General features: G+C 36.8%; 1 protein-coding gene across 5 annotated transcripts; it reads right to left on the bottom strand.

Moving 5' to 3' along the window:
- Window positions 1–7,652: 7,652 nt before the first annotated feature.
- Window positions 7,653–24,000, bottom strand: LOC133881802 (histidinol dehydrogenase, chloroplastic). Of its 5 annotated transcripts, none has more exons than XM_062320835.1 (15): window positions 23,844–24,000; window positions 23,485–23,614; window positions 17,601–17,731; window positions 17,431–17,483; window positions 17,219–17,291; window positions 16,969–17,070; window positions 16,787–16,888; window positions 16,593–16,664; window positions 16,456–16,518; window positions 16,303–16,344; window positions 12,762–12,821; window positions 12,485–12,595; window positions 9,401–9,571; window positions 8,767–8,857; window positions 7,653–8,270 (listed from the first exon to the last, which is right to left on the bottom strand). In XM_062320835.1, exons 2-15 carry the CDS (start codon window positions 23,606–23,608, stop codon window positions 7,987–7,989), a joined length of 1,479 nt encoding a protein of 492 aa, XP_062176819.1. In that variant the 5' UTR covers window positions 23,609–23,614; window positions 23,844–24,000; the 3' UTR covers window positions 7,653–7,986. The 5 variants fall into 5 exon arrangements, with proteins under 5 accessions (XP_062176819.1, XP_062176822.1, XP_062176824.1 ...); XM_062320838.1 differs by having other exon boundaries at window positions 17,601–17,722; XM_062320840.1 differs by having other exon boundaries at window positions 17,601–17,748; window positions 23,485–23,600; window positions 23,844–23,992.
- Between the last annotated feature and the right edge of the window lie 1,161 nt (window positions 24,001–25,161).

Raw genomic sequence — 25,161 nt, 5'->3', positions numbered from 1 at the left:
AAATATTTCTCCAGGATACAATGGAGCCCAGAAACCTCTGTTTGTTTAATCTCGTTTTGCACTCACGAAAAATTAAACCCGAACACTCTCAGATTTTTCTATTATATCAAGAGACAGACAGAGACTCTTTTTAATTTTAAAATACAGAAGGTATCAGAAAAAGCATTGAAGATAAAAGAAATTTTATTATTTCTTTTTAAAAACACTGTACAGCAGTTATTTCTGTATATTTCTGATAACTGGACAGCAGTTACTTCTGTATAATATTTAAATAACTGCTAATCTAACCGTCCATAACTGCTTCCATAACAGTCATAAACTGCTGTTTCAACAGACACTTAAATCTGACCATCAGATCAAATAACTGTCTATGATTGATTAATAATAACCATTAGATCGTTATTAATTAATCTCAACCATTAGATCAAATGTGATTTGACCTCACAATTTATTTATTTGATTGTCCAGTAAATCCGACCATTGGATCTACCTAAGAAGCATCCTATGGTTTAGATTAAACCACTAGATCAATTGATCATGACCATCCAAAATCGAAAGGTCATGATTAGATCGCTCCGAGCTCCGATGCTTCGTGCTAAGTGCCAAGTGCGCCATCAAAGCGCCACTAGCGCCCTACAGCCCACTGCCACGCGCGCGCGTGCGTGCGTGCGTGTGCGTCCGGTGCTTCGCACCGTACTATAGTATACACATAAGAGTATACACCTAAGCATTACTTTAAATGCTTAAAGTATGTTGGGCCTTATAAATGCCAACTTCGGTTTCTCTTTTTCCCATGTGGGACTATCTTCATTTAATGCTTTTAAATACCTTCCTTTTAAATCATTCCCAAGACACAAAATAAATATTTATATACATATTAATTTTGAAAATACTTTAACAACCTCTTCAACTTGCCAACAACTCTATTACCCTTCTAGGCATAACCCATTCTACACCAAAAAGATGGAAAATTAAAACCCATAATTCTCTTGCCACTTCACAATGAAGAAGAAAATGATCTATTGACTCCACACTCTTCTCGCACATACAACACCAATCCAACATTATAACATTTATCTTCCTCAAATTATCCAAATTTAAGATCTTCCTTAATGCGGCTATCCACTCAAAGAACACCACTCTTAAAGGGACCTTAACTCTCCAAATACTCTTTCAAGAAAATGGAGAACTAGTAGGAATGGATTTCAAACTTCCGCTTTTCGGAGGGGATCCAACATATTTTATCCACCACCTTGTCTCAATGGAGAACTAGTAGGAATGGATTTCAAACTTCCGCTTTTCGGAGGGGATCCAACATATTTTATCCACCACCTTGTCTCAATTTGAAAGGGTACAAAAGATCGAAGAAAGCATTGACCAAGTCCACCTCCCAATCATGCACTGGTCTGGTAAAAGAATATTTCACTGGACATTTCTATTAAAGAATTGCATATGATCCATGACCCACACCTCCTTACAACTATGTATTCTATCTCTTATAGTTATTGTGGCATATTCAAACTATATTCCACACATCTATATAATGACACATTTGAGCTTTTTTCACACATTCAGTCTCATAGTGGGGAAGATTGGGGGATAATAGATGGCAGTATATATCATGGCACTGATGAAACTTCAATAAAGGAACAAAGCGGATAGACTTAGTAAATTTGAAGAACTGTTTACCCAAATTACCCTAGACTAGTTGAAAGGATATGTCTCACCCCTACTCTCACTACAAAAAACTCTGCATTTAGTGGCGTGTATACAGTAATATACTTTTTAACACTTCGCTAATTAGTGGCGTGTCAAAAGTAACACCTCACTAAAATAATTAGTGGCATGTCTCTCTGACACGCCACTAATTAGTGGCGTGGTGAATTTAGCACACCACTAATTTTTTCGTTTTCCCTCCTTGTTTTCCTACTCACCCCCTATTTATTTCTTTTTCCCCCCATTTTCTCCTTCTATCTTCTCTCTTTTCTCCTACGCAGGTACTCCTTTCTTCATTTCTTTTTTCTTGTCTTCCTTTCTTCTTTTTTGTCTTCCTATTATATGTGTTTAGAGATAAACAAATTTTCAATAAACACATAATTTTCACGATGGGGAGCTATATAAGCCTGTGAAAGCTGACGATTGCTTTTGGAGTTTGGAGGATCAGAAATCAATCCCCATTCTTATGAGCAAGAGAGACCGGACAGACTGGTGGAGGTCTTTGTTCAAAGGGGGCCAAGAGATTGATACCCAGAAAGTGGAACCGGCGCCAAGCAAGTTGTCTGACTTGGACTCAGAAACGCGTTCTGCTGTGGAGAAGATGATGTTTGATCAGAGGCAGAAGATGTTTAATTTGCATATTTATTTCTGATTTTTCTCGTCAAATGGGTGAATGTAACAATGAGGATAATTATATCTCTAAGGAAGAGTCAGAAAAATGTTTTTATTTGAGGAAACGTTTGACTGAATGATGGCTTAGGACGGCTAATGTCAATTTGAAAGAAACAAAGCATACGTTGTTTTTGGTTTTTCCAGAACAATTTTGGCTTCAGTGACTAAGTCCAAAGCATATCCACACAATTGTACAAATCCAAATCTTTTGTTTCTCAGCACTTTTAACTCATCGATAATAATAATTTTTTTTTTTGCCACGCCACATTAGTGGCGTGTTTTTTTGACACGTCACTAAACATATAGTGGCGTGTTGTTCTGACACGCCACTAATAATTAGTGGCGTGCCAAAACAATACGCCACTAATTAGTGGCGTGCCAACCAGTGACACGTCACTAAATCTGAATTACTGACCTCCTGATTACTGACCTTCTAGAAAGGCCACTAATCAAAGGTCACTATTTTTTAGTGACCTTTTAGACATCTTGAAAGGCCACTAAAACTCTGTCACAAAACTCATTTATTTTTGTAGTCTCTTCCTTTTTCTTTCTCATAAGTAACGAGCCTAGGAGGCAAAGCCCAAGTACAAAAGAAGCTTAATTACAAGAAAAGACAATGAAGACAAACTAAAGTTTGGAAAGTTAATTAAGTCTAGGAAAAAGAAGAAGAAGAAAACATGAAGTTCAAAGAGAATCCACCAGCCACACATATAAGGAGCAGAAAAAGGCAACATTACAGTGTGTTTGGCAATTTAAGTTAATTGGGAAGAGAAGTGAGGTGATCCGTACGAGGTGATTATATATATAATGCTTTTCATTAATAAGCGCGTAAGGGTGCAATCCCATTATGCCTGGAATATTATACAGCAAAGTGAAATATGTAAGCCAAGTTGCAATCTTTGAGGTTCCAAATCAATAAACCAGTTCCTCCAACTATTGTATATGCCAAAAGGCTCAAAACAGTCTAACTCTATTATCTAATATTGTTGGCCCATGTCAAGTTACTACCCTAACAATTATGTAATAAGAACTTTGTAACTCTCTGGAGTATTGTATTGGCATACCTTTGAGTTACAATTTTTTAGTTATAACAAGAAATGATGAAAGTTTTGAATGTTAACATCTAAAATCTGCTTGAAAATGCAAATATAACACTCCTTTTGTTACCACAGGCCTGGACCCAAAAGACCGACCATCCAGTTCAGGTGTAAGAGTGTATTTACCTGATAAAAGAAGAAAGAGAAAAGGACTGAGAATTCCTTTTGCAATTGGCGCATTTGCTAAAATTCATATACTAATACTTAACTTGATTAAATCGTATTTTATTGAATTCCTCATATGTTTATGCTTGATCATGATATACATGTGGTATGAACTTGTTATTTATGTTAATTTGGATGGCTGAGTCTTGGGCATAATAGAGTAACAAAAAAAGTCCTATCATAGGTTCTTAAATTAATCAATATGAAAAACCGGAAGTAGATGCTATGCTCTTGCTTCCATGTGTTTGTCGATCTCCACAATTTTATGATGTCTTAAAGACGTTAGAGTAGATACCATGCCTAATCCATTAAGAAAGAAAAGAATTAGAGTAGATGTCATGCCTAATTCATTTCCTAGGGAGATCAATAGCCTAAATAGTAGATGCCATGCCCTTAGATATGATTGACAACATTAAGTATCAAGTTATAAATTGTAACATTAGCATTGTGAATCTTAATTGAGTATGATTAGCGGTGGATATCGAAACCCTACCTTACTTCTTATTATATCTCATCAATATTTTTATCTCTTTTCTTATTATATCTCATTAATATTTTTATTTCTCTCATTCATCTCTTTAAGCATAATTTGACAATTCGCGTGGGAATGATCTCGTATTTGTCTACTATACTATTGTTTTGATCTTGTGCACTTGCGAGTAAAATGTACAAGTATTTATCTATTTATTTAGGTAGATATTTTTCACAACAGTTGCGAGTAAAACTTGAGTGGGACGCTGGTAATTATGGGTCGTGGGTACGTAGTGTGAATTTTGGTAGGAATGGGGGGGGGGGGGGGGGGGTTGGTTTTGGTGGAGGTGGCTGAGGAGGCCATTTGGTGTTGCTGGGGTGTTTGAAGAAAAACTACAAAGAAGAAAAAAAAAAAGTGCAAGGAGAGAAAGGAGGGAGGAGACGACATGAGTCGCTCGTTAGGGCTATGATACCATAAAAAACTAAGACCTCGTTTGGTTCGCGAAATAGATCCTTGAAATGGAATGATTATTCTTATGGAATATTCATTCCTACGTTTGGTAGGGATCTATTCTTTGGAATAGTTATTCTCATTGGAATAACTATTTTCTTACGAAAAGGAATATCTATTCCTTTAAAAAACTATTCCAATGGGAATAGACTAGATTTTCCAAAAAAGAAAACACTGTTATTTTTTATTTTCTTTCAATTTTTTTTTTCATAAAAAAAAAAAAAAGAAGAAGAAGAAAAGAAACCCCAACCCCCCTTTAATAGTGGCTGGCCGACCACCCATTGGGGTGGTCGGCTAGCCATACATGGCACCGGGGGTGGTCGCACCACCCCCGTCGCCATTTGTGGGTGGCACAGGCCACCCCCGGAGACCACTACGGGGGTGGTTGCGGCCAGCCACTAGTTATTTTCAAAATATATATATATATATATATATATAATGTGGGAATTTTTTAGTAATTTTGATTGGATTCCAATTAAAGTATATGAGTTGTTACCAAACTACATATTAGGAATAACCATTTCATTCCACCACCTTCTATTCTCAGGAATAGCTATTCATTTTCCTAATGGAATATATAGCAATTTCGCAAACTAAACGATGCCTAAGATAATTTGAAGAATGTTTTACACTGTTGTTCCATTCCATCGTTGGTTAATATATACAAGATATTTGATGTTTTACAGAAGGGAAAATAGTTCATGCAATATATAGAATTGATGAGGCTAGCCGTTGGTGTTGATTTAATTGGTGAGTAATGATTCAATGCCACCCAAAGATACAACTTTTCACCATCTTACCTATGTGGCAAGGTGGTCCCCTACTACTTTTTGAGTTTTTTTATTTTTAAAAAATAAATTAAGGTGGAGGACTACCTTGCACATAGGAAAGGTGGTGAAAAGTTGTATATTTATGTGGTAGTGAATCATTACTCTTTAATTAGTTGCCTTTTGTAGATGATGTAGCCGTTGAGTTGATTTGATTTCCTTCTTGAGTTAGTGCTAGCTATTGTGTGTTTATTTGGTTGCCTTATATGGAGTGCTGACTTGAAGGGTCCTGGTTTTCCTTTGATATTGTTGATGGATCATTAAGAAGGAAGGAAGAAAAAAATAAAAATAAAATAAGGTCGTAGCCGCCGGTGGTTGATGGGTGGTTGTTCATCTTTCTTTCCTTTGATGTTTGTTCTTTCTTGGAAATTGTAATTTCAAAAGAAAAAGGCAAAAAAAAAAAACCCGAGAAAAAAAAAAAAAAGAGGAGAAAATTTGGTTGAAAAAGAAAAAATCAAAAGATGCCTGGTCCCTATTATTTTGGCCGATTACTTAGTATATTATTAGTCATGTTGTTGACCTAGACTCATCTCTTGGCCTTTGTGGTATTCTTTTAAAGAGCTGGGCTTGGACTTTGGCCCATCTTTTTTTCTTTTTTCTTTCTCTTTTTCTTTTGGCATTTTATGTTATTGTGTAAAACCCATGCCAATTTTAGGCCAATTAGTTTGATTTTGGCCCATAGTTAGCCTATTGAAATTTAAGACACATTTCTAATCACCGTTGCTGACCACCTCGAGTTATTGTTGTCGGCCATCGATCGGAAGGAGAAAAAGAAGAACTTATTGTAAACTCATGCTTTCAGATTTTCCACCTTGAAGAGGATGTTAGAGTATATTAAAATATTTATCATATGGACGTAGATCATACACCAAATCACGCAAATCCTTATTTTTATTTTCTTTATTCGCTTTTCATTTTAAATTTTTATAGCATTTTTTTTTTTTAAGCGTCTCTTATTTTCTGTCACTGATTTTGGTTGGTCCATATCTAATAATTTTTTTAAAAACCTGCACCTTATGGGCAAGCTGCTTTGAAAGAGTGGGTAATGTAATAGAACCATTAGTAGTGGATGGCTGGGTTTTAGTAGTAGGTTGGATGGGATTGGCCCATTTCGATTGTTAGTTTGTTAGGTTAGGGGCTATGTGTATATAAGGCCTAAGAGTCTAATTGTAGGAATGTCAAAAATGGATAATTGTACCATTAATCCCTGTGGTTGGCCTAAATTACAAATCACTCATTGTGGTATCAACATGATTTCAGAGATCCCTCTGGTTAGCTTAATTTACAAATCGATTCCTAGAATCAAATTCTGTTAAACGCAATGTAAGCGTCATATTAGCGCTAATAAGATGGTGACACGTGTCCATCTTAATAAAAAAAAATATATAAAATATAAGATCAAATCAAGGAAGAGAATCTTTTGGGATCCAAGAGATGGAGAGTACATCAGGGGTGAGATATTCCCAAACACCAGGCCTTGGATGAACCGGTTGTCTGTGACTGATGAACTTAACGGCAAGAGAGAGGGAGTGACAGACAACTCAGACAAACAAAGTGAGAGTCTGAGAGACCGAGAGAAGAACTGAAACGGCATTTTTTTTTTTATTCAAAAACATGTAGTTAGTAACAATAGTTGCTTACTTTATTTTAGATTTAGTGTTATTTAAAAAAAAAAAAATAAATAAATAAATAAAAATTCCTAGTTTTAGCATACGGGTCAAACTGATCACCATGGATTAGACTCCAAGGTTGGGGTTCAAGCCCCTAAGGTTGGATTTGTGTGATTATCCACAAATGAAGATTTTCTATGCGTACATTCTCATCAATGAAGTGGCAAGAGTAGTGCTTCTCGAATGTGAAGAAATAAATTACAGACATAAGTCCACATGTGGCGATGGTTCAGTAGTCTAATGGCAATCCCTATGTGGTTAGACATGCACTAGAAAGCGAGTTCGAATCCCACAATGAAAATCATTCTCTTAATTAGTGTTAGCCACCTTACGTCCCATTAAATACTTGGTAGAATTGAATTAGGTTATGGTTCAATTGGTCTTGAAGGAGTGCATATGGTTCTTCACCGTCTAGGCTCCTACTGAGCAATTTCCAACGAAGTAAGTGTTACCATGATAACGTCCAGGTAGAGTAGCCACAGATGATCGCCTTCTCCTACCCTTTTCATTAGGGAAAAAAAAATCAATAAATACTGAATATATATAATGGAAAACATACCTATTTTGAAGTCAATCATCCTTTCTGTTTAAATAAAAGATGTATAGATATCTCATTAAAATACATATGACCACCAGAAATGCAAAGCTGTCTCGACATTGGATCAAACTACATATGGCCTTAACCAGATATTTAACTACATATGGCCTTAACCAGATATTTGTTTGAAAAACCATTGTTACCCTGCGTGGCAACAGTCCAACACCCCAGGGGTGGCAACAATGTGGCCAAGGAATTTGATAAAGGTGAAGTTCATAAAGGTCTCATCCCGAAAATGACAACAGTTCAGAATTGGCAGTTATCTCATACCGGAAACCTGCCTAGCTTCAATATCCTGAAGCCTCAGAGTTACAGCTCTTTTGTGGCCTTCCAATCCCTCGACTTCAGCCATTGCTGCCACATATGGGCCAAGGTTTTTCAGACCTTCCTCTGTCAAAGATTGTACTGTCATATACTTCAGGAAGGAGTCCAAAGACACCCCGCCGTACATCCTTGCATACCCATACGTTGGAAGGACATGGTTCGTCCCGCTTGCATAATCTCCCACGCTCTCTGGCGTCCACTGCCCTAAAAATACAGAGCCTGAAAAAGTATTGGACAACAGATTAATTCTATGAGAGTTACAGGGCAAAGATGAAGATAGTGCTGACATTCTCTGCTACAACTTGGATCTTCTAGAAACCATTAACTTGTTTCCGAAGGATCTATTGATGGTCCTTTACTATAATTAGGATACTCTTATGAGAAATCTACCCTCAACAGTGTTTCTAATATCACAAGAAAATCAAAGGGGCTGCGGTAGGAATTGTGAGCGATAGTGGCATCAAATGCAGGGTCATTGCCTGGTGCAATGGAAAAATTTCAGGCTACAAGCACAATACAATGGCTTGAGTCTTCAAAGCTGCCACTTGAAGAAAAAATGTAGAAGGATAGTTTGTATCCAAGCATTCCTTGGAGAACTTCACTTAAATGGAATCAACCTTGGGAAACAACCCTAGTGCGCTAAAGTGGTTGAACATACATAAAGATGAAAAAGTAGCGTAAAAACAATTATGATGTTGAAATCACAAAAGTTCACCTGCGTTCTCAATGAAACTCTCCCACTTTTCTGCATCCTTCACATTAATGATCAGATGCTCAGGTGCATATAAGTTTGAAAAAGCGATTGCCTGAAAATGCCAATTTGATGTTATTCCAAATAATCAAATCTACAAGTTAAAAAATATACAAACAAACAAATTTTAAGTGCAAGCGCATGTAAGTTTGTGTGCACTCAAATCAATAATGATAAAAAAGGTTAAAGTAAAGACTTTCTCATATTTTACTTGCACGTTTAAATTTCAAAGTATAGCTGGAGTATATATGTGGTCTGAAAGGATGTAGACAATCACAATTCACAATTGGGCCTGAACATAGGTTCCACTCGTGGGCACTAAGCTAAAACAGACAGTTTTTGTAAATAAAAGAAAAAAGGTCAAGAAACTTTGACCTGTCAAAGCAACAAAAACCAAACTGATACTCATTTGATTAATTTATTCAACAGAACACCTTAACTTCTGAAACCTTTTAAGAAAGTTTAGCATTTTATTCACAAAAATGGATGCTACAACAATAACACCACCCCAATGATGACGCAGAATGGGTTTGCAACAACGCACACATAAAGGTTTGATAAAGGCTTGGAAACATCCAGTCATGATAAAAGGACTAACCTCAACCATATCACGGGCAAAGACCGTGTAACTGTGGCTCAATGCTTTTAAAGCAATCTCTCCCCTTGGAAGGCTTTGGCACTGCTTGCTGATTTCCTCCTCTATGGCTTTTAAATCAACACCATCCCCAGAAACAACAAGAACAACCTGACTGTCAGGACCATGCTCGGCCTGACAATTGACTCAAGGCATCATGGTAACGTATGGGCATTAAACAAACAAAAGCAGGACCAATTTTTTATGCATGTGTTGTAAAAGGACTACTGAAAAACATGTCAGGCAATAAATACAAATGAAGAGAAGGAGTGTCCATCTCAAGACACAAAATTAAGGTTTTGTGAGAGATCCAACATTGATTATAGGTGCACATGACAACAAAACGCATGTCATACACATAAGTAAATAAAATCTAGAAAAAAATTGGTAGCTGTTGCAAATCAAATCAACCTCAACTGTACTTAATTACTGTAGTTACATTACAGACACATACAAGGCCAATTAACTACAGTTGTAATAGTCCTATTTCATATCTCAAACCAGTATCATTTTTTTTAAAAAAAAAAGCATTTAAGTACTTGCTATAAGATTCAGGATAATAGGAAGAGGGAAAAAAGAAAAAAAAGAAAGAAAAAAAAAGGCGGTTCAGGATGGTCTAAGGTTATAAACTATTAAGCCTGGAATTTATTTACTTTATATATATATATATATATATATATAAGTAATGCTTTTCATTAATAAGCGCAGAAGGGTGCAACCCCATCATGCCTGGAATATTATACAGCAAAGTGAAATATATAAGCCAAGTTGAAATCTCTGAGGTTCCAAATCAAAAAAGCAGTCCCTCCAACTATTGTACAATGCCAAAAGGCTCAAAACAGTCTAACTCTATTATCTAATATTGTTGGCCCATGTCTAGTTTCTACCCTAACAATTAGGTAATAAGAACTTTGTAACTCTCTGGAGTATTGTATTGGCATTCCTTTGAGTTACAATTTTTTAGTTATAACAAGAAATGATGAAAATCTTGAATATTAACATCTAAAATCTGCTTGAAAATATATATATATATATATATATATAACACTCCTTTTGTTACCACAGCCCTTGACCCAAAAGACCGACTATCCAGTGCAGGTGTAAGAGTGTATTTATCTGATAAAAGAAGAAAGAGAAAAGGACTGAGAATTCCTTTTCTCAATAAAGTTAAATATCTGTTATCATGAATGAATTGAGATGCCTCTCTATTAGTTTCACACAAATTAGATATAAGTGTACCCTTTGTGCTTTTTCATGATTGGCCATTGTTTTCCTGTATATCTAGTGAAACTTCTTGCCATCCTCAGAGCAGAAATCCAAGTCCACTAAACCGTTTGACTTCAAAATAATTTTTCTTTATTAGTAATTCAATCTCATTAGAAAGTGCAGAGAGGTGCAACTCTAGTACACAAGAAGTACATACAAGAAACACCTAATAGGGAGAAAAAGAACATTAGTCCAAAAATTCAGAAAAACCAGAAAAATGAAGACTATTGTACGCCACTGTCCATGTATAAAGGGATTTGAACATATCGTTCTTTAGCTCTACCACCTAAATCTCACAATATTCAAAACTCCTTGCGTTTCACTCTCCAAATGCACCACATTAAGCACAAAAGTGACATCCTCCAAACTTCTAAGATGTCACGGCTTCCCATCTAACCTCTCCAACTTGCCAACAATTCTATTACCCTTCTAGGCATAACCCATTCTACACCAAAAAGATGGAAAATTAAAACCCATAATTCTCTTGTCACTTCACAATGATGAAGAAGATGATCTATTGACTTCCCACTCCTCTTGCACATACAACATCAATCCAACACTATAACATTCATCTTCCTCAAATTATCCAAATTTAAGATCTTCCCTAATGCGGCCATCCACTCAAAGAATGCCACTCTTGAAGGGACCTCAACTCTCCAAATACTCTTCCAAGGAAATGGAGAACTAGTAGGAATAGATTTCAAACTTCCGCTTTTTGGAGGGGATCCAACATATTTTATCCACCACCTTGTCTCAATTTGACACATTACGAAAGATTGAAGAAAGCATTGACCAAGTCCACCTCCCAATCAGGCACTAGTCTGGTGAAAGATATGTTTCATTGGACATTTCTATTAAAGAATTGCATATGATCCATGACCCACACCTCCTTACAACCATGCATTCTATCTCTTATAGTTGTTGTGGCATATTCAAACTATATTCCACGCGTCTAATGACGCATTTGAGCTTTTTTCACCCATTAAGTCTCATAGTGGGAAAGATTGGGGGATAATAGATGGCACTGATGAAACTTCAATAAAGGAACAAAGCGGAAGTACTTAGTAAATTTGAAGAACTGTTTACCCTAGACTAGTTGAAAGGGTATATCTCACCCCTACTCTCTTCCTTTTTCTTTCTCATAAGTAACTAGCCTAGGAGGCAAAGCCCAAGTACAAAAGAAGCTTACAAGAAAAGACAATGAAGACAAACTAAAGTTTGGAAAGTTAATTAAGTCTTGGAAAAAGAAGAAGAAGAAAATATGAAGTTCAAAGAGAATCCACCAGCCACACATATAAGGAGCATAAAAAGGCAACATTACAATGTGTTTGGCAATTTAAGTTAATTGGGAAGAGAAGTGAAGTGATCCGTAAGAGGTGATTTTATAGGGCTTTGATTTTGTGCTGCTTGTTTGTATGTCCAGGTAAGAAGTGAGAAGTGAAATTTAATTTTCTTGATTAGGAAAACTGAAACGAAGTGAACTTGATGTGATTGAACTTAGGTTCTAACTAAAACTTTTTTTTTTGATAACTAAAACTAGACTTGCCATAATGTAGAACTTCATAATGCAGGTTGCAGGATGGCCTTCAGTCTTCATGCAATTGAACCTTTCAGCTTCAACGTTTAAATAATTTTGAGAGACAAAAAAAAAACACAAACAAAATGAAGCAACAGCATCAACCTTTCATTATGAAACTGCTCCATCAGAAAGGAACAGAACCATTTCAAAGCAAGTAAGCACCTGGGAAGTTCAAAGACCAAAAAAAATAGAAAGGTAAGCACCTGCGAAAGCAAATCCGAAGCTACATGAACAGGATTGGCATGTCTGTCAGCAATGACTAACACTTCTGAAGGGCCTGCGGGCATGTCAATTGAAATCATGGCTTCACTGTTCTGCAAGGGAAATCGAAAAGGAGAGAGAGAGAGAGAGAGAGAGAGAGAGAGAGAGAGAGAGAGAGAGTCAAATTGAGATGAGAAACATATGCATATATAGTGGGAGTGTTCACTTATATTTAAATATCAAATTTATACAAGTTGCAGCCATGATAAGTGTGCATACTTGGAGAATCATTTTTGCAGCTGTGACATATTGATTTCCAGGGCCAAAAATCTTCTCGACCTGCAAATTATAAGAAAAAAGAGAAAAAGAACTGTAAAAAACTTTAAAATATATTTAAAGAAATTAAAGAATTCTAACAAATATAAAAAGCTTTTGAAGTTTTTGTTGGTATTTTTCATTAGAATGGACCAATTGTCTTGTGCAAATAACAGAATTATCACTCCAAAATAACTCATTAGATATTGTATTCCCATTTAGCGATGCAATATTAGTACTATATTTTACGACATGGTAGGATATAACCAGTTGGAAGAGGTCACAGCCGTGCAAATCAAGAAATGAAGACAAACAGTAAGGTAGAACGAAAAATTTGTCTTGCTTGTGGAACTACCTCATTACATCTTATCTCACTACCTCATTACATCTTAACTCCTACACAAGAAATCTAGCCAACTTATCTCGTCCAGCCTCCATTTGTGCCACATTCATCGCTACGCAACGTAGGAGTTAAGACAAACTCATTCTCTATTCCGCTCATCAATGCAATCAACTTTCCAGGCAAACTTGACGCAGCTTCTTAAACTTAAGCAAATAATACATGAGTACATTCTACTAAGTGTAATGTGTTTGCGCGTCTGAGTTGTGTATTGGTGTATGGACAGTTAAGTAAATGAACCTCCCTCTGTCTGTTATATGCTTTCTTTTCTCACCTAGTCTCATTTTTCTCCCCTGACGCTAAAATTCTCATACTTGAAACTCTTATAGATCCTCAACACCCCCACCCTACGGATCACGATCCTCACTATTTCAAGTGAAATGGAGAGGATCTATTTCATGGTCCATAATAGATTTCACAATTTAATAATATATATGTTGCCATATGATGAATATGTTACCATGTCATTTAAAAATTTAAATGGCGTGGCAACATGTAGACCGTAGATGCAACCAGCCAAAATCTGGACCGTGAATGGATTTTCTCCATTTCACTTGAAATGGAGAGCTTTTAAGAAGCAGAAGATGATGCCAACAAAAATATCATATTCACTTTCGCATTGCAGAGAACTCGAATCAACTCCAATTTTGGCTGATGATATTAAGATGGGCAGATTGGATCTATGTTTTAGAATTCAACGTGACCTAATAGTCAAAGGCAACATCATGCTTCAAATCACTCATTTCTATATTTGATATGTGCCTTCCACTTATCTAATCAACTCGAGCCCACTCAAGCTCAACAGATGAATCCAACGGAAACTTGAACAAGTCAGCGTAGTGGTTGGGTTTATTTTAAATCTAGGCTCCCATTCATCTTTCTCTTATAATTACCTTGACTACTGCTGCTTTACTTGTCTGCTAACACTAGAATGAAAATTTCAAATAAGGATCCTAACCCTCCATACCTGTGGAGCATTGAGCACATATCCTGAATAAGGTGTCACTTAGCATAACCTATTGCTGTCTTAAATTCCCAAGTTGGTAAAAATTAAGGAGTCAATTTTTTCTTCTTTCCTATCTACTTACAAATATCATGAATTGCTAGGCGCATCTCCTTCTGCTTCTTTTTTTTTTTTTTTTTTAATTTTTCTTTTTGATAAGTATGAACCAGGGGCATCTTCCATAAACTAAATACAATTTGAGATCCAAGGTGTAGTAAAGAAGAAACTAATTGCAAAGAGCAGAAATTATATCTAAAAGCTGTGAATTTGATGTTAAATCCTATCATAAACCCTTTGGGTAGGATTCAGGCATTATTTCTTTATGGGAATGAAATTTGGCATTATTTGAGAAGCAACCATAAACTAGTGTTCCTTACTTGGATAGTTTCTCATTAGAAAATTCTAAATAAAGACAACTTAGCTAAGGAAAAGCAAACAAATCACTAACAGTAACAATAAATGGGAGGATGAATTAATCAATCATCTCCTGTTGCATTGCACTTTCACTTGCAAATTCTGCTAAATATTCTGTGACATCTCGAAAGTTGAGTCCCACATTAAGTGGGTAGATTGTAAAGGTGTTGCATGGTGCTAAGTCCACATTGATTTCTTACTAGGTAAGATTGAGCTATATAAGTGACTCTAGGAGCTCCAATTGTAACATTGACTAATCTTTTTGGGATAATAATATTGATGTGGCTAACATTTTTCTGAATCGTAATAGATGGCATCAAAGTCAATCTAGTAACATTATGTGGCGCTGAGATATTGCAATGTGATTTAGGCCCTGATGAGGATGTTGGGGATTTGAGTGGGGAAGGCAGTGACACATTAGAAAGTTAAGTCTCACATTGAGTGGGTGAATTGTGAAGGTGATGCATAGGTACTAAGTTCTACATTGATTTCTTACTAGAAGAGATCCTAATACAAGCGACTTTAAAGAGCTCCAATTATAACTTTAACTACTTTTTTAAAATGAATAACGCAGGTATAACTAGTGCTTTCCCTGGTCATGACATGTTTTACTCTTTCAGTGATTTGGATTTTGCTATAATAGTTTTGAAAAGATTTACACCTAAACTTACATTTTTATGTACTTTATTTGCTTGAATGGAAGAGCTTGCCCATTTCTCTCATTTTTCTCTTCACAAACTCTTTACATTTTTATTTTCTTTTTCTCACTAAGGCGGTTTTTTTCTGTTCTATACTTCTTGTTTCTCTCTATGCACTCGCTCGGAATCTTTTTAATAAATTTCAGACTTTCCGAAAAGGTAGACCGTGTAACTTCATGAGCTAATAGGGTACTCTCAACGAGCAATACCAAACACGCTCCCACTTCCCCACACCCATTTTTACACTCCCATAGATGGTTTTACAACCACCATTGGATTAAAATTCATTAAAGACTCATCCCAAATCCAATGATGATTTTAAAGCCACTTAAGGGAGTGTGAAAATAGGTGGGGGAAAGTGGGAGTGTGAAAAATTACTCCACTTTCAACACTGTTCACATTCCCATGACAAATTAATACAACCATCCATCCTTCAGCACAGAGAAGTGCACGGGTTATGAAAACTGACAAAAAAATTTATATTCTAGAGAAAATTCACATAGATTATATGTTGGACTGATATGTTAAACAGTATACATAGACACTTCTTATGCACGGGACCCTCATAGTATCCCTAAGCATCAGCTTGATAAGCAAATACCCCAAACAGCTTACAGGACAAGTTCAACGCTCACCCAGGGAGGAAAAAAAAAAAAAAAGACCAGCTCAAAGCAAGAAAGGTCTTTTTTTTTCTTTTTTTTTTGATAAGTAAGAGAAATTTTATAAAAGATAAAGGCTTTAACAAGAATAAAAAGCACAAAGGTCTTACCACTGACATTTACACTTATATGTGTTAAAGAAAAAGTATAAATGCTACTTGAATTATCTATAAATGATTAATAAAAGGACATCATATATTATCAGCACAAGCTAATAGTAGTGGAGGGACAAATTCTTAAAAATAAAATAAAACTACAATTTTTTTATTATTATTATTATTTAAAAAATAAATAAAAAGGAGAAGAGAGAGAGAAGAAGAAAGAAGAGTACCTTAGGGCAGGATTCTGTCCCCCAAGCCATGGCAGAAATTGCCTTTACAGAAAAAATTTTAAGGCTTTAGAATTCAAAGTATGCAGAAACATAAGTCTGCGTGAGAAAACAGTACTCTCAACACACATTGGCATTGTTTTAGATATTTCAAACCTGAGCTCCTCCAGCTTTAAGGATGTGGGTCACACCAGCCTTCTTTGCACAATAGAGCACCTCCTACAGAAAAACATTCATCAGCACTCAATATGTAATCTCCTCCTAAGAAATTTTCATCTAAAGTAAACAAATACCTTGCATATATTACCATCATGACTAGGAGGAGTTGCAAGAACAACAGTTTTACACCCAGCAATCTGCGCTGGCTGGAGTGCAAAATAAAGTAAATGTCAATCAAATCTGATGACCTAGATAGTCGCAATAATAAAATTATAAGCTGAAAACCATTGAAAAAAAGTAATTGAAACAATCCATCCAATCAACTTACAACTGAAAGCATCAGAGCAGTTGAAGGTAAAACTGCAGTTCCCCCAGGAACATAAAGACCTACAGATGAGATGCTTCTTGCAACTCGTTTGCATTTGACACCCTGGAAAATTCAGTAAACTTAAGAATTACATAAATAGAGAGTAAGGTAACTGCAATAACCAATAAGCAATATCGACATACTTTCATGTTCTCAACACTTTTCTCAACAGATTTCTGAGCAACATGAAATGCATATATATTGTCATATGCCACATCAAATGCTTCTCTTACAGTTGGATCAAGCTGCGATCGCACAAAGACTAGAATGTGTAAACATTAAGAACAACAAAACCACTATTTTAACAAGAAACCTAAATCATATGTAAATGGCTAGATATTAGACCATAAAGATTAAAAACTTTCTTGCATGAAGAATGTCTATTTAATATACCATTGGATCTGGGAGCTCAGATACATTTTCAACTATCTTTTCCAGTTCAACTTTGTCAAACTTTGCAGTATATCTGGAGAAGAAATACAAACATCAAATTGTCTCATGACTAAAGGAGCTTCACAGCGAAGTGAAGCCTTGGTAGATAACACAGAAAACATGGCGTAAAGCAAAAATGTAAAAGGTAACAAAAAGGAATGAAGAGCACCAACTCTTTAACTGCAGCATCGCCTCTTTTTTGAACATTATCAACAATGGGCTGGACCTGATAGTAGATATAATCAATCTATCAAGTACTTCATAATGAACACACAACAAAAAACAAACTTTTTAGTTATTAATGAACTTTAATTCAGACTATAGGAAAAAGCCGAAAGCTTACTGTGCTGAAAATGGAAGAGAAATCTATACGAGGACGAGCCTTTAGGTGTTCAACCTCAGTTTGAGTAAGTTCTGATAACTTGTAAGACTTCATTGAACACTTTATCCCGTTATAAATGAATCCTGTCACAACTAATAACCCTAAGAAACTGAGAAAAAGAAAAAAGTATATGAAGACACAATTATTCATCATTGAAGGGTCTTAAAATAGAGTAAGGATTTCAAAGCAAACTATCTTCACATAAAACAAAACTATATAAACCTCAAAAGCCTATTTTTGAATTTTGTCCACCAAATTGTGCTCCCACACACAATAATGTATAGAGATACTATTATAGTGGGAGAAGAAGTCGCCTAAAATGTTTACAATCTAAGGATAATTCTTCCCACAGGCATCAATTTTTTATTATTGGTAAGTTACACATGCACTAAATGAGTTTTGCACCCATGACCTTGCCCCCTACCTTGTTCTTACAAGGATAGGAAACATCATTGGAGCTAGAGCTGATTAGAATGCCCCCTGGCATCAATATTGACATTCAAATAAAAATAAAGTGAAAAACTTTTCTAAAGATAGCTGAAAATTTAATAATTTATCAATACCTACTCTTGCTTTTTTACAGGTGTCTTCCACATCTAATCATAGACATCTACTGATGTTGTACCTTTACAAACAAAATTAGTTAGTGAGACCAAAGGGATAATCTACAACCATCCACCCTATCCAAAAAGCAACCTTTTGGTGCTCAAGTTTGAGGTACATTAAACTATACCCACGACTAGATCTCTATCACGCCACAACATTGATATCTTGAAACTTTGTATTCTCCTAAGAGCATTCCTAGTAGCCTCACTAAATTTTACTAACCAAAATAACTAAAAATCATTTTTCTCTATTTTAACCATCAACTTTTTTAAAGCACCCCCAGCAGCCTCACCATTCTAGCTATCCACTATCACTATTCCATTTTAAAAATATTTTTTTCAGATTTCTTTATTCTTTTTCTATAATCTTTTTTGAATGTTTATCTTTTCCTAATGATTATTTTTAAAAAAAAAAATTGGTCATATTTATGAATACGAAAATGTACTCTCATATTAGAATTCCAGAAAATTTCTGTTTGGATGCTAAGAAAAACATAGGAAAAAGCCTCCCAACTAACTAAAACGACCCAAGACCTCAAAAACCGTAAGATTAAAAAATATATTCAACTTTTTCATCAATTTTCTCATCAAGACATTACTCAGCAATCAGCATTACAAGCCCTAGATGCCACAATATCAAGAAGCCGTAAATGAAAAAGAATAAAAATCGGAACATGTGTTTCATATGACTACAGTTGAATGCTAAATTACATATACACCAAAGACATTTGAGTATCATTTCCTATTAGAAGTCAAAAAATAAAAAATTGAATTCAAAATCGCACATGAACGCGCACACACTCACAGACGTTCAAGTAGCAATTCCAACCAGAGCTGGAGAACATACATATACAAGCATAAAATCAACTAAAGCTGAACGCCAAATAACATCTCCACCAAATAGACATTTCACTCAATTTTTTTTTTTTTTTTTTCTTTGTAAGTTAAGCAAATTCATTAAAAGCGCAAAGGGACACAACCCAAGTATCCATGACCTATACAATAGAAGTTTTTGTTTTTATTTTATATATATATATAAGTAAACGGAATATCATTAAAGGTGCAACTCAAGTAGACAGGGTGTATAGAAGAGAAACACCTAGGTAAAAGATAGAACAAGTCAACAAAATTATGAAAACTAAGCAAATTAAGATCTAAAACAGCTATCCAATGGTAAAGAGCTTTTTTGATAAGTAAGAAGAAACTTTATTAAAGAAAGCGTAAGGCGCCCCTAAGTGCACAGGAAGTATACACAGGAACAACTAATGCTAACCCGCAAAAACCCACAACACCAAGGCCCCAGAACATGAAAGAACCAAAAACAAACTACAAAAGAACCCAACTAAGAACAAGACAACCCACTACCCGTCAAGGCACAACAAACCTACAACATGTGTACCTTGCCTTTCCTACGCCTAGAGGGATAGTTTGCGTCACCATAATTGATGGAACTACGCAAATTCAGAAGCTCCCTTTTTCTTTTAGACTTCTGGCGCGCAAAAAACTGGAACTCCTCTTCCATGGCATCCCGAATAGCCATAGCCTCCTCCCCAAAATCCCCATCCATCACCCAATCTAAGGGCAAACCATCCCAATAATCATCTTCTTCCTCTTCCCACACCACAATCTCTCCGTTATGATCAAAACCAACTGACCAATTCCGAGATTGGGAGAAACCATTTAAGCAACCACTCGAAGGGGAGGGAGGAGGTACCACCCCGTCATTGATGTCCACCTGAGGCGACACTGGAGGGACTGAAACTATCGGGAGAAGGTTGAGAAACCCCTTCCTAAAAAGGCCCTGATTCACTGGCATCACTGACCTTCATTGCAGGAGGCTTTGCACCCGTAACCCTCTTATCACCCTTGCCAAAAGACATCTCCATGGCTTCCAGGGAATCAGAAAGTAGCACATCACTTCAGAGACTGCTCTTCCCTCAGTTTTTTCGCCCTCCTGTAGTAACACTGAAAAAGCTTACAAACCACCACAGGGAGGGGAGAACGCTCACCCAAAATAGCTGCTCCAGCGAGAGACGGAGGGGCAGAAAAGGTTTTAGGAATCTGAAGCGTCCCCAATGGAGTGAACTTAAAGACAGAAGCCGAATAAGGAGCAAGATCCCCCGTAAAACCCAGATCCGGTGCCGGAGAAGGGGGGAAACCGAAAAGATTAGAGGCTAGAGTCCGGCTAGAAAACACCAGAACCACCTGGGGACAGCTCGACTCACCCCCAGAAGAAGATTCCATCCCTGTTACTGCCGTCGACGAGGGCTCCGATCTAGAAGAACCCCCAACAAAAACCGAAGAAGCTGGACTCACGCCTGCTTTGGCTCCCAAGGCTATAACCTCCAAAACCCCAAGAGGAAGCCAATTCAGAACCAACCCAGAAGACACCTCCATTGTTGTCTCCGGTGAGGATGGCAGCGGACAAGAAACTTTAGGTTTCCGCATGAGTTGGGCCACGCAAAAACCTAAGGGTTTTCGATACAGCCCCGACCTGGCAAACCGGGCCAGAAGTCTCCTAACAGCCCGGCCCAATGCCAAATAAAAACCGGGACCCAATTTACGCCACGTTCGCAATCTCAAATTTTCAAAATTCAAACGAGAGTACTTACCCTGTGGACGTACATTCTGGTCTTTGTCCAACAGATCAAGCGGGTGAGACTCCAACGAGAAGCAATCCACCGCCGATCTCGGATCAACCTCTGCATGCCACACCGCCGGAAGAAGATCAAGCTCGCAAGGTTTCGCCAACGAAGCCCTTAACCAAGAACGACCATCACCCACTATGGGCATCGTCTTCGCAACAGTGGTTGAATCCGACCTCAAAACCTCCACAAAAGAAGGCCCCGTCCACTTTGGAGCCAATCCCAGAATTGGCCGAACATCCTTCACAGCCTTCTTCTCCGATGTAGATGAGGAACTGAGCCCGCAACCCACCAATACTAAGAGAAAATCTACAACCTTTCTCAGCTCGTCAGAGAATTTAAGCCATCCCCACCCTCCACGGCCCTCGGGGATAAGAATGGACCCTTTCCGACCGCCCAACCAAAACGTTGTCGCCTCTAAGAAGCGCCCAGCTTTATTCCCACCTCTCCGAGCAATTAGAACCTTCGATCCTTCTCTGAACGACTTAACAAAGTCTTGCTCTTCCGAGAAACCCAACAACACTTCCAACGTCGACGCAAGCCACTCAAAGCTCTGAGAATTCAAGATGACCACACCCAGGAAATTTTTCCTCTTCTCCTCCACCCTCAACGTCGATGTCCCACCCAAGACCGAGAAGGTAAAAGACTTTGACTCCACTATGAAATTCTTATCCATCTCACGACACACCCGGGACTAAGACGAGCAACCCAAAGAACTACATCGCCAAACAAAGAACCACCCAACAAATCAGAGGACCGAAACACAAAACTTGAGGACCAAGCAAGAGGCTATAAGAGATAGAGAATGCGAGAGGACAGAAAAGAAATTGAGCCCCTAGCTGGACGCGCTCTCACGCACCGTCACTAGAGCAGAGGGAGAGAGAGAGAGAGAGAGAGAGAGAGTCATTTTAAAAGACTTAAGTTCCGCCATCGTCCTCTCACGATTTTCAAAACTTCTATCATTTTTTTTCCTCAAAAGGCAGGATAGAACAATCTTCTACACTGCTACACTCTAAGAACTACCTCCCAGCCCTCTCCAACAAGCAAAAAGGTCTACTACTCTTTTAGGCATGACCCCAGCTAACCCAACATGGCTGAAAATAGCACTCTACATGGCACTAGCTGTAATGCCCCGGTCCCATATTGGAAGGATAGGTAGTCTACATAAAGTAGATAGTTTATAAAGATAATCATGAGTGTTAAGTCTTACATTGCCTAGTTACTAGCTGGAATTGGCCTTTATATGAGATTCTAGGGGAGCTTCAAATTGATTAATATTTTTAAGTTGATTGCTTGGATGTAACTAGCGCTTTTCTCTAGGTTGTTACACTAGTAATCTCATAATGGAGGAGAAGATGATCCACAGACTCTTATTCCTCTTACAGATACAACACTAGTCGATCACAATAAACATGTATTTTCCTTAGTTCATCCATGATGAGGATCTTCCTTAGGGTGGTTGTCCAAGCAAAAAACACAGCTCTTAAGGAGACCTTATTCTACCAAAAACTTACAAGAGAAATACACCCAACAAGATCGGAAAGAGAACACAAAAATCTACAAAGGTAAAGATATTGAGAACCCGTTGACAGAGATCCATTCAAAGAGTGATTTAAGAAAACAAAGTTGTACCTCTGAGCTCGTTGTCTTGCAATCTTTTAACTTTGAGCATTCCCTTTTGTCCAAATGTACCACATTTAACAAGAATAGATTACATTCTAGACAATCTTAAAATCATTCCAACAAAACCCCCATTTCTAGCACACTAAGAGCTCCACCACCCATTTGGGCATAACTCACTCTACCCCAAACATCTGAAAACCCAAATCCCACAACTCTCTCTAAATATCACAGTGAAGAAGGAGTTGATCAGGTGTTCTCCCACTTTTTTTACACATACTACACCAATCCAACACTATGATGTGGCGCTTGCAGTTTTGCAGAGATTATCCATAATGAGTATTTTTCCTAAAGATGTCCAAGTGAAGAAAGTCACCTTGAAAGGAGCCTTAGACCTCCAATTGGAAAATTGGGAACCCCTATATGTCCAAAAAGAAATTAAAAAAAAAAAAAAAAAGTCCCCTAGAAATTGAAATCATCCACTATCAAAATATCGTGAACCGCGTATCCACAACGCCCACCAAAAGTACAGGAAAAAAAAAAAAAAACACTAAATGAATAAAGCAAAATCAGTCTTAATAAAATCTTACAATGACATACCCAAAGCAATCAAATACACATCCAAAACCCATTCAAAAACCAAAATTTCAACAGGCCATTCCACATATCATCCAAAAGCAATAAGTAGAAGGAAAAATCCAAACCGACCAACGACACCACCGAGAACTCACAGAAGGAAAAGCCACGTTTTCACTTTAAAATATTTTACCATCACCTAATTCCCATATTCACAAAAGCGAAATCCGAAACAATCTTAGGTACCCTTTAGACATGCATACAATCCCATTAAACGAAAATCACTGAGAAAATTGGAAATCTTTACCAGGATTCAAGCATTTTTCAAGTCAGCATTAGAACCAAAAATCAGATGTTTTTGAAATAGAAAACAGAATCAAAATGAAAAAGCAATTATACCTGCAGGGAAGCGATAAGACCGGCTTGAAATTTTTTTCGGAGTACTGATTTGGTGAAAAATTCGGATTGGGTTGGGTTTAAGCGAAGAGATGGTCCGGTTCAAGCAGAGAAGCTGGCTGTCCATAACCACCTTCAACCAATCAATCAGTCAAATGTGTAACACTACTACACAGAAGTATTACACACAAAAATAAGAAGAAGAAGAAGAAGAAGAAGAAGAAGAAGAGTAATTACCCTACAAAGACGTATCAATAAAAAATTAAAAAAAAAAAAAAAAGACGTGGTCAATTTGAGGTTGTAGAGACTAGAGAACGAGACTAAAGGGTGCAATTGATCGATTGCTGCATGAGCTGGGTTACCTGGTGGCCCTTAGGGCAGAAAACTGAAGAAGTGAAAAGGGTGCTCTGCTTTTGCTTACTGTCTGGCCTCTTCGGTGCTGCCCAGTCCAGAGCGGCAAAAAACCATTTTATTCTTCTTAAGTTATTTGATTTCTTTTTGTCGCTCACACCTTTAAACCAAATTGTGCATTTCTTATTAGGAGTTGCACGATTTTAAAACTTAAATTACCACGTAATTAAACGCTTAACTATTTTTTAAAAATTAAAATTACATTTTCAAGTTATATGTTTTAAATGCAAACCCAAAAGGTTAGTTGTTTATTTAGTTCGAGTACATGGCACAAAGTTTCGTCCGAACTCGCTTGATGATTTAAACGTGCGATTCTTATAGGTGCAATTTTTAATGTGGGTTAAATATCTAATTGGTCACCTTGTTTTCAAAAAGTATCACATGGATACCTATCGTTAATGAAAATACTCACTTGATACTTTCCTCTAGGTTTTTTATTTTTTATTTTTTTTTTATTTTTTTTTATGGCCATCTACGTCATCACCCTTAAAATGGTGACACATGTTCCGATTGCCACATATTTAATCCAACTCAGACTATCATCCTATGAGTCGTGTATCACAAATGATACTTATGCTTGTACTGCTAACGAATGATGAAAAAAAATATTTTAAAAATTACATAAACTTTTTTTTTAAAAAAAAATAATAATAATTAGGAACAAAATAATGGGGGTGGCTCAAGCTACCTTCATTTGGCCTGGGGTGGGTTCGGCCACCCCAGACCGAGCGGTGGCTTGGCCCCCCATATCTCTTGGAGGTGGTTCGACCACTCTCAAAATACCAAATAGGGGTGGCCAAGGGGGTGGTTTCGGCCATCCCCAATAATTTGTTCCAATTTTTTTTTTCATATATTTTTTTTTTTAAAGTTTATGTAATTTTTTTTTTTAATATTTTCTTCATCATACATGACAATAAAAGCATAAGTATTACCTATGATACACACCCAAGTTGGATGATAATATGAATTGGCTTAAATATGTGGCAATTGGTACATGTGTCACTATTTTTAAGGGTGATAACGTGAATGGCCAAAAAAATAAAAAATAGAAGGAACCTTGTCAAAAGTACCAAATAGGTATTTATATTAACAACATGTACCACATGTGATACTTTTTAAAATACTCACTTGATACTATTGTCTAGATTCCATCTTTTTTTTCTTTTTTTTCATCTTTTTTAATTTCTTTTTTATTTTTATGGCCGTCCATGTCATCACCCTTAAAATGGTGACACATCTCGATTGCCACATATTTAAGCAAACTCAAAC

The sequence above is a fragment of the Alnus glutinosa genome, chromosome 11 (assembly GCF_958979055.1).
Source record: "Alnus glutinosa chromosome 11, dhAlnGlut1.1, whole genome shotgun sequence".
NCBI lineage: Eukaryota > Viridiplantae > Streptophyta > Magnoliopsida > Fagales > Betulaceae > Alnus > Alnus glutinosa.
Note: the sequence above shows the minus strand (reverse complement) of the source record. Positions and strands in the feature narration are given on the sequence as shown.